The following is a 16,162-nucleotide window of genomic DNA, read 5'->3' as shown; positions in this document are numbered from 1 at the left end:
ATTCATCGGACCACTAACCCAAAATATGACTAGGCCCAACACTGGCTAAGGCCCAAAGAATCTACAAGCCCATACAAAGCCCAACACCCACTAGGGTGCGTAAGCCTAGCGTACCACTTCAGTACGCTTAGCGTCCCCGGACTGTACGCGCTGCATACGCTATATTACGCCCAACGTACAAGCAGATTAAGCATCTACTTCCATTAAGTGCTTAATACTTGATGTTCTAACGTCCAATATCAGATCTGAGTTCATTAAGACGTCCTAGGGCATAAAGTTGGCAACTTTATGCCCTTGCATGCCATATGTGTTGGGTTTTGAGCATTCTAACACTCCTATGGTGTACATGCAACACTAGATTCTTTGGAGCTATGTTTTCTCTAATATACATGCAAACTTTGTTTTTCCAAAGCATCATCCTAACTAGCATACAATGGAGTATCTTTACTACAAAGTTCTAGTTAGATGACATACCTTTTGTTGTAGCTGGAAACCTTGGACCTTTAAGAACTTAGCACTAATAATGTGAATGCCTCAAATGGAATCACAGCACACCTTGGACAAAGGAAGACTTTTGAGATAATATACTTGCACCAAAATCGGCTCCATGCTCTCCAAGAACACTAGTGTATGTAGTCACCTATTTTGGATGCTAAGGTACTTCTTATATAGTGTGGCATGATTAGGGTTCCACCATGTAAACCCTAATGGGCATGACTTTCCATATTCCTTAGGCTCCATGGGTTTAAACCTCCATGCATCATCCATGGATTGTCACATGGGTTTAGCCCAACCTAAGGAATCATGGATCATTGACCCACACCATAAGAATGAATGATTTACCAAATCAACCCCTTATATTTAATTAGTCTCTTTTGACCACAAAATTAATTCCAAACTAATTCTTGATCAATACTAATTAAATAATATGATTTCATATTAATATATTAGAACTTATAATATATTAGTAAGTCATAAATAACCTCTTCTCAAAAGTCCATCCTATCAAATTGACCTGGTGATATGCAACCCAAATGGACCATGCTACTCTCGGGTCAAGGACATACCAATTATAGTTATGAGCTTAGACACCTAATCCAACAGTCTCCTACTTGGATAATTCTAATAACTATTATTGTAAGTACGACTCCACAACCTGACTAGCAATCGTAGCTCTTAAAAGCCACTGTCGAACTCTGACCTAGTCAATGACGCATCCATTAGATAAGGGATCATATATTCCTCCATTCTAGATATCGTATGGACCGAGACACGAATTTAAAATCATTTTCTCTTTCCATCTGTTGTTTCCCGATTTCCGATTTATGATGACCGACTAATTGAACAAATCAAATCAGTCCAGGCTTGGCCAAGCACTTCGGGTGTCATCACTAAATCATCGAGGGGTCCATAGATATCGCTTTTATCCCTCTAAGGGTAAAAGGAATGGATAAAATACGACTCAAATGCTTGCTTGTACTTACTCATCAAATCACACACAACGATATGTTTTAAAACACCAAGTTACTGGTGTGTTTACACACGTCAATGTGCAACCGACTCGCAACTACAACTCACATGTCTCCGTTTCAAGAATATAAGATATTATCGTCTCACAATCACTTATGATAAAATCCATGAAGTGATTCAGATGAGTGTGGGTTGAATCCAATACTCGTATCCTATTCCAGGAGTACTCATGAACACTGCAACTATGTCTAAAACACCTAGACAAACTACAGACCCATTCATGACAGTCTTGCCTCAATACCTACTTCCAAAGTATGATCGACTGTGGATGGTTTGAATAACCTAGTTAATCGGGAAGTCAAAACATGCAAAGTGAAACACAATAATAATACTAATCCTATATGGCCCAAAAACTTTTGAGTCATATTGATTACTCATTATTCATTGTATAATGTTTCAAATAATCAACTTAATACTTGAATTAAAACAATAGCTATGCCATGCTCCAAGCATGCATACTATGTTTGTCTAAACAATAGTTATGCCATGCTCCAAGCATGCACACTATGTTAGATTCTAAACTATCATGCAATGATTCTTCTGTAATGTCTAGGTACCAAAAGTCACAGAGACTTGACCAACGATATTGCAAAATATTCCTTTGGAGATTGTTACAAGACGATTCCATGGAAATGAAGTCTCAGATTCAAAGTACATTCCTTTGAACATCCTTCTTGCATAAAAGTTTCTAACCACAGATTCTTAATATCCAACACCCAATATGAAAACATTCCATATTTGTCATATGACAACTCATTTTTAATAGAATACTTTCTATTTATAATAATGTCGATATAGTCCATCCATTACTATACTTCCAACTGCCCTTAAGTGACCAATCATCGGTGAACCTTAGATTATCCTTTAACAGTTGTTTAACCACTTTAGTTATATCCGGTTCTATCTCTTTTTTTTCCCTCTTAATGCCCTAGACATTTGGAAAATATTTAGAACGGATGAATATTATAGCACATGTAATCGATCCTACCTGAAGCATATAGGACATGATTCATGATGTATTACATAAAGACATGATAGTTGATCAGTCTTTTGCTATAATATTTCTATTTTCCATGCTCTCGTAATTCGAATTATGAAGAGGGATGCCGTAATCATAATCAAATTTTGAGAACGTAATTAACATTTCTATATATAGAATTTCCTTATGTTAAACCATTCCAACATAACATTAATATATATTTGACTAAATTTGATTAAAAACTCAATCTAAGCTTTTAGATTTTGAAATGAAGTATAAATTCATCTCCCTTAATTATAGCAAAACAACTTTTCAAACCCACAACTTTGCGAATTGGAACTTTTGTTTTCTATAATTAACATTGCTAACTTGCAACACTTTCCATAATAATTATGCTCCCACTAGCATCATAATTATTATCTTGCTTGCATAAAACTTATGCTCCCACTAGCTTTGACATGTACTCAGAAATCAACTGGACTTCTAGAAATCAATACTTATTGACTTTCATTACCAAAGTATAGATTTCTGATACGATATGATTTGATAAGACTTTATCTAGGCTTTTCAAAATCATACACCTTTCCTTAGATAGCTCACATGTGTGTCTAAACAATTTAAGAACTTATAGCAATAAGTCTCAAATGTTTAGACTTTTTCCATTCCTCACAATTCGAATTATGAAAAGGGATGCCGTAATCATAATCAAATTTGAGAATGCAAATATCACAACTGCTATCTCCTTAAAATCTATTTAGTGAAAGCGTTTCCTCACCATCATTTTCATGAATCGGAGAGAAACCTTATGACACTTAGATTTTACGGTGTATGTGTTCCTATCCATGTGAATTTGTCAAACCATAATCAAAAGACAAGGTTAGTGACAAATCCAAACTCATATGGATTGAACTTTTTCAATCTTAATTTCTTTCCACTTGGCATCACAAAGGCCTACCATTGCTTCCAAGTTGTTATGCAAACAATTGAGAACTCATAGAACTCACATGCATAGTCAACTTTAACTAGAATGGGCACCGAAACAAGAATATGTCAACACGATAGGTTACAAACCTCAAGTCGTGTACTAGTGTTTAACAATAGGTTTACTCTTGATTAGTTCTTGAGACTTGTCAAGATCCTTAAGACTGCCACTGACCTCTTGACATATTAGTTTCTCTTTGTCAAGAACATTCTTTGACAAACAAATATTCAAAAGTTAGTGCAGTTTCTCATCAAGACAAACACTTCACACAATTGGCCTTAGTTGGTATTTGTTTTATCCAAAACATCACAACTTACCAATTTCAAATGTACAAGAGTAAGAAACATGTTACTCTATATTTGATGAGTGTTATAAACCTTTCTTAAGACCATGTCACTCAAGGCTCAAGCTTGGAGTATGACTCTAAGACTTGTTTTTGGAACGAAGTATGCCTCATCTTCTAGACCATAATCAATAATATGATCATAAAACACGATACTAAAGTACTCTCTTTTCCTTTCAGATTGGAGAAACTTTTATATTTCTACCTAATTTGATTCTTCTTATTCGTTCTGCCATTCATTGAAACTTTTCCAATGATTCAGAATTATACTTAAACTTGTAAGCATAAGCATATTTACTAAACTTTAGTAAATCATGACGAATAGTCTTATCGTTCTCTGTGGTGGACCTGACCAGCACACAACCAAGTGTACCCGATCACCTAGTCCTTCACTTGAGTCACATATACATGTGAACAAGGAATTAGTCTTAATTTCCCAAAGATGAAGGTTCTCATTCATCACACAATACAAGTTGCATGATTCCGAGTTTCTATCCAATTGAAACTTGGGTGATGAGAATCTTTCCTTATTTGGTAAATTTTGACTCTACCACAAACGAAAGAATCAAATCCATTTTCCAATATTGCTATCAATGGAAACATATAAACAACAATTTTCACAAATGCCATTGTAAGGAGACTTAAAAATAAAAAAAATAAAAAATTCTTTATTCATAAAAGTGCAGAAAACTTGTCCTTACAATGCAAATACAAATGAAAAACTATGTTGTTATCTATTCCTAAGCAATCTATCATAACTCTTAAGTAGCAGCTCAAAATTCTGATCATCGAACCATGTGATCGCAATCCATCTCTTCATGATCAGAATCAGCTTGCTTTTCCTTTAAGCTTCCTTTCATTTCTTCGATTCTACAAAACATCAAAATGTGTACATTACATCATGTATTAAGAATCTCCAAATAGGAACTTAATAGAGTTAGATAATGAACTTACCTGAAGCAGAGTCAAACTTTTGACTTTACCATCCTTGTGATCTTTCAGGTAAATATGGCAGCTTCGCAACCAATGCCCCTTCCCTTGGCAATAGAAACATATGCACTCTTTGGGAATGACACATGGGACAATCTCAGATTTAGTATTTCTCTTTACCATTCGGTCAAATGACTTGACCATGGCCAATCCCTTTCCATTGGGAAGAGAATGCTTTTCTGGACTTCCAATGTTACCATTTTCAATACCCATGGAAGTTTGGGGAGTAGATCTTCCAGTAAAATTTGCTTTACCAATGCGCCAAATCATTGCTGATTCAGCAGCAGCAAGCAAATATGTTAGATCAATAAGGGTCATGTCGTGGTTTCCCATATAGTAGTCCTTAGGGAACCCGCTATATGACTTCAGAAGTGATTGAAGAACCCAGTCAACAGCCAACTTCCTTGAGACTTCGACACCCAACTCTCCCAGCTTGTCAATATGTAACTTCATCTCCAAGACGTGAGCACACACATACTTTCCTTCCTGTCAATAGGTCTTTGAGTGACCTCGAACTTGTGGGTTAGGGAGAATTATTGGAGGAGGTGGATGAAGTGAAGTTCCACTAAAGCACAAAGAAGGGATTAATCTTTCACCTTGATTGCCTTGTGAAAATCATCTTTATAAAGAAAGTTTTTTTTTCAAAAGATTCAGGAAGACCTTAGTTGTCTGAACTTAGACATTTATGAGGGAGAAATTCAAGTTTAGTTGATTTTAGTCCTTAATATAACACCCAAATGAAATATTAAGGTTAGGACCCAACACAATATTTTACAATTCGAAAGAGGGATGCCGTAATCCTATTGCAAAATATTTGAAGGTAGGTAAATGACGATTTACCAATTTCCACCATGAAAAACGAAAAAGAATTTTAGGTTTTAAGTGAATTGAAACTCCTAGATCCTTTGAGATTCATTGAAATTTTCAATGGCATGTTTGAATCTCGATTGTGCCCTTCAAGTTTGTGACTGGGATGCCGAGGATCACAAACAAGGTGTGAATAACCATGCAAATTAGCTTGGTACACCCAATGTTACAACCACCTAATCAATGTGCCGGTTAACCACACACACTCCATTGATCTATGATTAACATCAAGCTACCTTTTGCCATGCACTGTTAGTCCCAGATTAGTGTGCCGGTTAACCACACACGCTCCACTAACGACTTAACAAGGTGCAAAGTGCAATTTCATGGGTTAGCACCAAATTCACATTTTTCCTAAGTAACTAAGATTGGGAATTTATAAGTGTTTAGTTACTTGGTATTTCATTATACTTTTAATGAGTATTTAAATGTCCTGTCAAACCCGTTCGGCTAACGACCCTCCACCAGTCAAGGAAGCGGTGGGTGAGAGTGGACACCCATTAAACTGCCATTTTATAGGCAGTAACCTTATACCCCCTTATAGACCGACTTCGTGAATGAGGCCTACTAACGGTAAGACTGACTTTACTCTTATACATATATATAAATATTAAACATATAATATTATAATAGTATAAGGGTAAAATTTTAACTTTTAAAAATCTAGGGTTTGGAACTAAAGTATTCAAAAAGTGAAACGTTACAAATTCCAAAACTTGAGGGCAAGTTTTGAAACTTGTCAAAACTTTTCGAATCCATAACTTATAAGTTTAATATAGGTTTTATGAAAAGACTTTTGACATTCCCTAACTTGAGAACAAGTTATGGAGTTCATAAAACCATTTATGGGAAAAAGACTCTTCAAGTTCATAACCTATGATTTTAATGATCTCTTTAAAAGAAAAACTTTTCATTTTCCATAACTTGAGGACAAGTTATGGAATTCATCAAAACCATTTAGATCAAAAAATTCTAACAAGAAAATCAAAAAGTTTGTCTAAGATCTAAATTAAACTCATAAGAACAAGACAATTCATATCAAACAAATTTCATGTAATTAGCCTAACCATATAAACTAATACAAAACATGAAACTTTGACAATTATCTTTTAAATTGGATAAGCATGATCATTACGACATCAAAAACGGGTTTATAAGTTCAAAAACAGTTTAGTGTAATGATCCTTGTCCAATTCCAGCTTTAGAACTCGAAAATCTGCATTCTGGAGCACCAACTCGTCGAGTGCATGAACTGACTTGGCGAGTTGGTCAGATTTGTGAGGGGACTCGGCGAGTTCCCCAGTGGACTCGGCGAGTCCACTGTCCAGAAAGCAGAAAATCGATTTTGTTTAGCTTTTGAAAGCAAGTAGCATCAAGTATATTGGAAAACAACCCTAGGCTCTGATACCACTGTTAGGTTTTCAGCATTCTAACACTCTTATGGTGTACATGCAACCCTAGATGCTTTGGATCTATGTTTTCTCTAATATACATGCAAACTTTGTTTTTCCAAAGCATCATCCTAACTAGCATACAATGGAGTATCTTTACTACAAAATTCTAGTTAGATGACATACCTTTTGTTGTAGCTGGAAACCTTGGACCTTTAAGAACTTAGCACCAATAATGTGAATACCTCAAATGGAATCACAACACACCTTGGACAAAGGAAGACTTTTGAGATAATATACTTGCACCAAAATCGGCTCCATGCTCTCCAAGAACACTAGTGTATGTAGTCACCTATTTTGGATGCTAAGGGACTTCTTATATAGTGTGGCATGATTAGGGTTCCACCATGTAAACCCTAATGGGCATGAATTTACATATTCCTTAGGCTCCATGGGTTTAAACCTCCATGGATCATCCATGGATTGTCACATGGGTTTAGCCCAACCTAAGGAATCATGGATCATTGGCCCACACCATAAGAATGAATGATTACCAAATCAACCCCTTATATTTAATTAGTCTCTTTTGACCACACAATTAATTCCAAACTAATTTTTGATCAATACTAATTAAATAATATGATTTCATATTAATATATTAGAACTTATAATATATTAATAAATCATAAATAACCTCTTCTCAAAAGTCCATCCTATCAAATTGTCCTGGTGATATGCAACCCAAATGGACCATGCTACTCTTGGGTCAAGTACATACCAATTATAGTTATGGGCTTAGACACCTAATCCAACAATATGGGACTTAAGCACTTCATTATTCACATTAGGACTTCATATAAAGCTTCAAACTCATGCATGGAGTCTAGATAACCTTCAAGCTAGCACCTTTATGCATCTAGCATGCTCACAAAGCTCAGATCTAACCATTTCAGTCTCTGGAGTTGCTCAACTCTCAAGAGAAGGTCCAAGGACGAACAAAAGGGACAATATGGAAAAGCCTAACTAGATCTAATGAATAAGATGGGAAGATCAAGACTTTATACCTCCAGAAGCTCTTCAAGGTGAACTAGATGCAGATTATTGATGTTGGATTAGATGTCTAAGCCCATAACTATTATTGGTATGTACTCGAGCCGAGAGTAACATGGTCCATTTGGGTTGCATGGCATCGGAACAATTGGATAGACAAGTGAGAAAAGGTTATTTATTATTTATATTAATATATTATAAGTTCTAATATATTAATATGAAATCATATTATTTAATTAGTATTGATCAAGAATTAATTTAGAATTAATTTTGTGATCAAAAGAGACTAATTAAATATATGGGGATTGATTATGTAAATCATTCATTCTTATATATGTGGCTTGTGATCCATTGTCCTTCATGTTGGGCTTAACCCATGTGGTATGAAGACTTCAGGAGTAAGAAGGGTAATACTGAAGAAGAGGTTGATAGAGATGGATGCAAGTATGAAGACTTCAGGGAATCCCAACCACCAATCCTTTCCAGGAAGCCAATGCTAGTGGCAGTGATGGATTGGATTTATGAAATGGAGATAGAATTTGAGAGATGTGACTGTAGCGACAGACGGAAGACAATCTTCGCAGCTAGACAACTATAGACTGGTGTGTTAAGTTGGTGGAAACGATTAGTTATTACTATGTTGAAGGGAAAAGCATGGAAGATGTCATGGGAAGACTTCCTTGTACAACTAAAGAGGGAATATTGCTTAGAAAAACACCTTTCAGAATTGAGCAAGGGATTCCAGAATCTGAAGAAAAGAGACATGAGCGTCAGTGAGTATGCTTCAGCCTTTACTGAGAAAATGAAGTTAGTTTCTCACCTGGTTCCTACTGAACCCTCCAATGTAGAAAAGTTTGCTATTGGACTACCAACATATTTCGGCCAAACGGTGAAATTAGCAACTACTTTGGAAGCAGCCATTCGAATTTCCAAATCTCTTGTGGACATGAAGGATCCTCAAAATCCAACAAAAAGGTAAATTTTCAAAACCTAGCTCCAACGCCAAGAGGTCCGGTGAAGATATAAGGCCTGTTTATGCTTATGTTTTGTATTAGTTATGACACCCCCAAGATTTTATAAATCAATGAAAATCATTTCTTCAGAAATACTTTTACAGGACCAAATTCCACATTTATAAATAATCTATGTTTTAAATAAGCATAAATAATTTTTTTTAAAAATGGTCGTAAAAATGGGGTCGTCGCAGCATTGGGGATAAAACATACTTTTGGAAAGTTTGTTGGTGTGGTGACATCGCTTTGAATGATTTATGTCTGAATTTATATGATGTTGAGTCAAACAAGGTTTGTCTTGTCCTAGATAGAGTTAATTTGGAAGATGTTAACGATTTGAAGTGGAACCGGAGTTGGTCTCGACAGATCAGGTCATGAAGAGAAGTTGATCAACTCTCGTTTCTTATCAACATTTTAATTAACTTTCAGTTTTTTAATGGTTGTGACAGGTGGTTTTGGAAAGACGATGACAACACTTCTTTCTCGGTTAGAGATCTCAGACTCCTCATCGGTGCCTCCATTGATATCAATGCGCCTTCGTTCAAATGGGTGAGGTGGATCCTGTTAAAAGTTAACTGCTTTGTGTGGATATGGATAAGGAATTGTATCCCTCTTACCCCTAGTTTATTGAGTCGTGGAGTTTATGTAGTGTCCCCATTCTGTCGTGTTGATGAGGATTGTCTATATCACACTTTTTTATTATGTCATGTTGCCTCGAGACAATGGAAATGGCTGTTAGAATGGTCTTGCATTCTTGATAAGCACCCTTCTTCACATTAGGAGTTATAGGAGATGTTAAATTCGAGTGTTTGGTGTAAAAAAAGTCGTAAACTACAACTTTCTCTTGTATACGTGACTCTTTGGACGATTTGGAAGGAGAGGAATGCTATTATCTACATATCTGAATGGTGAGCTTTCATGTTTTTGGCGGATGATATTAGTATTAATACCTTTAACTGGATTTAAAATATGTGCAATCGTTCTAAGCTTGAATGATCTTTATGGTGTATGTCCCCTTTATCAAACTTATTGTTGTAATGTGGCTTGAGCTTCTCGCTTATAGCCCTTTTTATTTTTTCTAATAATAATCTCTTTCTGTTAAAAAACAATAAAATTGTTGGCTTGGACATACTGAAGTCAATTTGGTCCAAAAGACAATTGGGTCAAATTTTGGCATCTACGATCGTAGTGGTGTTTTGTCAAAAGCAGAAAAAGTGTTTCATAGAAAAGTAAGTTTTCTTGATTGACATTACAAGCCCTTATACTTAAATGAAATTTAATTTATAGGATGTTTGATAAAAATGGAATATTTATTGTTGAATAAGTCCAACCTATTAATGTTTTAGGAAATGTATGGTTCCTTAACCATTCATAGGATTCGTTCACAGGCTGTATCAAATACGTTAAATGTTAGTCGATTCAGAAATGTCATGTAAATAGTTACTAAAAGGTTATCAAACAGCCTACCCTTCGGGGGGCGCCTTACCCTAATCAAATCAGTCCTTAACAGTCTCCTAACATATTACATGTCGTTATTCAAGGCACCTCAAGGAGTTCTAGATTTGTTGGAAAAGATTAGCCTACGGTTTCTTTGGGGTGGGGGTGATCTGAAATCAAAAATTCACTGGGTCGACTGGTCTAGAGTAACCGCTCCTATAAAAGATGGTAGCTTGGGGGTTGGTACTCTTAAAGATCAAAATTTGTCTTTGCTAAGTAAATGGTGGTGGAGACTGGTTAATGATAGAGATAGCTTATGGAAGACTACAATTATGATGTTGCACAATCTCATCTGTTAGCCCGTTCATTACATTGCCCGTAAATCTCCCAATTGCGTATGGTGTAATATAGCTAAAGCTGTCAAAAGTCTGGAGGTTCTAAATATCGATCGTTCTTAAATCTTTAAGTTTATTCCTAGCTTCAATGTTCAAATCATGTTCTGGAAAGACCAATGGCGTGGTCCTATCCCGTTTCAAGTTCCTTTTCCATCTCATATACAGTCGGGACACAGTTAAATGCTGCAGATTGGAGGATCGACTATCTGCTCAGGGTTTCTCTTGGAACTGGAAACGTGAGCCCAATGATACAGTTTCTCTACCCGAATTACTGCAGTTGTACAATGGTATAGGAGAGTTGGTAAATCTTCCCTCATATTCTTTTGGTTTCTGCTTCACTAAATCCACTGATGGCGGATACACTGTTAATGTTATGAGGAGATTAATTGATGTTAATCTAATCCCATACAAGGGTCTTTCGATATGCTGGTCTAAAAGCATTTCGTTGAAGGTAAGATGTTTCGTATGGAGTGCCTCTTTAGGTAGGATCCCGGTTGCTGATACCCTTGCAGTTAGATGAATTAAAGTTCCGGACCCTCTATGCCCTATGTGTCATAAGGAAATGGAAATTGTCGACCATCTTTTGGCCAGGTGTGATTATATTGTTGCAGTGCAGGAATGAATTTTTAAATGATGCAGGATCCAACATCAGCGATACCTTAATGTCACAAATTTTCTCAACCATACCGACACGTGGGGGAACTGTCCCAGAAAAAGACAAATTCTTAAAGCGATTTTTTTTGCGTTCTGTGGAGCGTTTGGAGAGCGAGGAACGATGCGGTGTTTAAAAAAATTACCTGTAACCCCACCAAAGTTGCTGATAATGTTATCTCCCTCACATTTACTTGGTCCAAATACAGAGACAATATGGGTTGTGGTAGCCGGACAAATTGGTGTTGTTCACCTTTTTATATTTCGTAATGCTTGTCTAAGTTTTGTTTTTTTTCCTTTTGTTCTGTACTTTCCCTTTGCGTAGCTTCTCGCTACTTTTGGCCTCTTTGTTTTTATTTATTTATATTATTTGTTGCTTTAAAAAAATGTATCTTACTAGGTTTATATAATTACTGTCCGGTTTGGTAGATATAAAAAAGATAAAAACTTCGATAATAACTCAACAATACACTAAAATTTTATGTAGTAATCTAACAAATTAGACTATTATTTTTCTATTTTCTATTTTATGTACTAGTTTATAACTCGTGAGAACCACGACTATAAAACTAATTAAATTTTCATAATAAAAATTTATAATTATTAATCAATTATTTTAAATAAATCATTTTAAATAAATTATTAATTATGAGATATATCAAAATTTTAAAGTTATTATAAATTCAAATTTAACATATAATTAGAAAATATAAATTGAAATATTGAAATGAGTTGCCTAATATATTTACATGACACATGACATAATATTAATGAGGAGTTGTATTAGAATGACAATTGACAAATGGAGATTAAAACTACTTATTTATTAGAATAGGGATATTTGGTTGCTTCGGTTATGCAAGGTATTTAATTAGGTAAAAACAGTTAGACTCCTGTTCCAAACAATATAAAGATACGTAGGGGTTTTTTAGACACATTTTCTAATTCTCTTTACATATCATGTAAGATATCTGATTTTCAAACATTTTAAAGTCTCATAAAACCGAAACATTAAGTGTTTGAATGATTTTAAATTCTTAATAGTAGATAAAGTAGAGTTTCTCGTCAGAACTTTTTATAAAAAAACATTTTGAATGCTGATTCATTGATATCTCAATGATTTTATTCAGAAACAACTCCTTAGTAAATTAAGAATTTAATTATATTTAAAATTTTGTCTTATAATATAGAGATATTTTGAAAAGAAAAAGAACAAAAATGCGACAAGTGAGAGTGGCATTTTGTACCGTACGCAGCGAGATTACCAGTGGACCGTCCAATTAAGCTTTTCTTCATCAGGAATCTACGGAAAAAACACGTACTTTTAAAAATGACCACCTAAATTATCTTAAACTCAAAGTGATCCTTTAACTTTATAAAAGTAGCACGTTGCTACACTAAAAAATAATTGTCCGGTTGCGCTAATTATTCTTACCTCAACTTCCAAATTAACCACGAACTAAAGTCATCAAAAATAATTGGTCTGGTGCTTAACATTTAAGTGTTCAAAAAAGAATTAGACTGACACATATGATATAGTCCATATTTTCGAGTTTATTGTAACTTTTATGAATCCAATAAAATAGTTTGATAGATATCTTTTTAAAAAGTTGTTTAAGATAACTTATTTATAAACTAATATGATTTTTTGCACAAGTTTCTAGATATATCCTTATACGTTTTATTTTTTTATATATGTAAATCTTATTTATATATATATATATATATATATATATATATATATATATATATATATATATATATATATATATATATATAGAGAGAGGTAAGTTCAATTGAGAAAATAAAAAATATTAAGAATGGATGAATCATTTTCAGTCACTCATTTATTTTTGCCGCAAAAACCTCTGTTGTACCAGCGGAAATAGATAAAGAATACACATGTGTTTCCAACAAAACATGTTTCCTTAAACTATGCTAATCATTACTTTAATATATACAAAAACATAGTTTTTTTTCTTTTCGTTTTTTTAATTTTTAAGAAGCTATTTTTATCGAAAAATGATTTTAAATATACCAAAATTCATGATTTTTTATTATCTACAAATAGACATCCATATTGATATACTTTTAAGATAAAATAAAAAAATTATTTTTTTTATATTTTCAGTTATCGTTATTCATAAGTGAATAAAAATGCATCAAATTTTTGCTACAGTACATTCGTTATTCACTTATGAATAAAAGTATATAATTAACTTTTTTTACAGTTTAATTATCATTTATACTACTTATTCATATATGAATAACAAATTAACTGTAAAAAAAATCTGATAAGTGTTTTATTCATAAAATATGACGATAACTAATACACGTTTTATTCATATATAAATATAATATATGACTAAAGATGATGTAAAAAATATATTTTAAGTAAAAAACTTTATTACGTGTCATACTCATATATGAACGATACTTAAACTATAAAAAAAAAAAGTTAAGCATACGTTTTATTTATAAGTAAATAACGAATGTACTGTAATAAAAATCTTATAGATTTTTATTCACTTATGAATAACGAGAGCTGAAACTCTAAAAAAATAAATTTTTTATTTTATCTTAAAACTATATCAATATGGATGTCTATTTATAGAGAATAAAAAATTATGAATTTTGATATATTTAAAATAATTTTTCGATAAAAATGACTTTCTAAAAATAAAAAAAAACAAAAAAAAGTATGTTATTGTGTATATTAAGGTAATGATTAGCATAGTTTAAGGAAACATGTTTGGTTGGAAAACACATGTTTATCCGTTATCCATTTCCGACGGTACGCCTAAGTGTTTTGCGGCAAACTAAATGTGTGGCTGAAAATTATTCCCCCATTCTCAACCTTTTTTTTTCTCAATTGAACCCTCATATATATATATATATATATATATATATATATATATATATATATATATATATATATATATATATATATATATATATATGGGGGGGGGGTCAATTCAACTATTAAAACGTTATTTTACTAAAATGTTTATGGCTTAGCGGTACTAATAGTTGATGGATAAATGAACTTCGTTCAAATGGGGAAAAAATATAGATATAGAAAAGAGTAGTAGTGTTTTTGTCATTGAAATTTTATTTAAGTTTGGAACTAATTTACATGGAGTAATTTTTATTTAATTTATTTACTTTTTATTTTATTTTAAATGAGTTAACCAATGTTTAACCTATTTATTTAATAGGTTGGGTTGAGAAGTACATAAACATGTCAACCCGGTGGCAACCCATTTATCTGAAAAGTTGGGTAGGATTGGAAACATTAACCCATTTAAATAAACATGTTGAATTGGGTTGAAATCTTCAACCCAATTAATAAATGTGTTGAACCCGAACCCAACCTAACTCAAGTCGACCCATTGTCATCACTACTTGTAAGTTTTTGTTCACATCAATGTCAGTTGTAACTCGAGGGAGTAAATTGATGACATTAGCTATCTCAGGATATTCTCATGAAGAGCTACCTGTTTTTTCTTACAAAAAAACTACTAACTTTGAGCACAATAACAAGCTCTTTGTACATGATAATATAAATCTACGTTAACAAGTTTTAAACTATAAAGTTCCATAAACTCTTAATGGATTTAATATATGATTCAAAGAACAAGTCTACATGAATCCTTTTTTGGCCCTTGCTTGCGATAAAACATCAAGACGAGAAGATACATCCGCATGAAAAGGATGCCTCAAATACATGTCTGAGCAAAACCACCATCCACACATAAATATGCGCATGAAACCCACAGTCATATTAAAATGCATTAAAAAAAGACTAATATCAAATTTGATTTAAGATAACATTAAAAGAAAAGAACCTCTGATTTTACCTCTTTAATTGCTAAAGCAATTGCATCAAAATCTGCACCGGCCATCAATAAACCATTGAGCTTGACTATCATATCAGTCAGAATGTGGTGGAGCAAAAGAGCCAAACCGGTAGGGATGCCACCAACCCTCAGGTGGTCAGAGTTCGACATCATTAGTGGCAGTAACCTAAGATTTTACTTTAGCTTTAGTTTTCCTTCTTAATCATATTCTTCGATTCCTACTTGAAGAAAACTTATGCAAAAGACATCATGTTTTCAAACGTTGTGTAAAGAAAACATGTTTAAAAGAAAGTATCCATATTTACATAGATTCATTATACTTTCCTAAAATACATGACATAAGGGGTTATGTTTGTTGATTTCAAGTGCTAATGACACTTCATTCTCTCCATTCCTATTTGATAAAGGTAGAACATAAAAAAAAATGATATCTAATGGCTCCTTATCAAATGGATCTTTTAGCAGGGCCAAAAAACAGTTTTTATATTTGCAATTTGAAAATCAAATCAAACAAACGATTATGAGAGTGGATCGAGATTTGATCAACAAAAAATTATTGGATCACAACAAATGGGTTTTTCAAAAAAAATTTGATCCAACGAGTCAAACGATCACAAATCAAAAACGTAACGCACGAATTCAATGAAATTAAGAGAGATCATAGAGAGAGACTC

General features: G+C 33.5%; 1 protein-coding gene across 1 annotated transcript; it reads left to right on the top strand.

Annotated features, from left to right (window-relative positions):
• The first annotated feature begins 10,671 nt into the window (after positions 1-10,671).
• Positions 10,672-11,497, top strand: LOC145157970 (uncharacterized). The gene is made up of 2 exons (XM_079076938.1): positions 10,672-10,936; positions 11,061-11,497. Exons 1-2 carry the CDS (start codon positions 10,672-10,674, stop codon positions 11,495-11,497), a joined length of 702 nt encoding a protein of 233 aa, XP_078933064.1.
• Positions 11,498-16,162: the final 4,665 nt, after the last annotated feature.

Source organism: Lactuca virosa, chromosome 2, assembly GCF_052849685.1.
Source record: "Lactuca virosa cultivar CGN04683 chromosome 2, Lactuca_virosa_CGN04683_v6, whole genome shotgun sequence".
NCBI lineage: Eukaryota > Viridiplantae > Streptophyta > Magnoliopsida > Asterales > Asteraceae > Lactuca > Lactuca virosa.
The sequence above is the reverse complement of the archived record's forward strand: the minus strand, read 5'-3'. Positions and strand labels throughout refer to the sequence as shown.

Bases quoted from the DNA above. Each gene is read 5' to 3' on its own strand.
- LOC145157970 (XM_079076938.1), top strand. From the start codon at position 10,672: ATGTCGTTATTCAAGGCACCTCAAGGAGTTCTAGATTTGTTGGAAAAG. The intron at 10,937-11,060 runs GTTAGCCCGTTC...GTTTATTCCTAG, and splicing joins GATGTTGCACAATCTCATCT to CTTCAATGTTCAAATCATGT.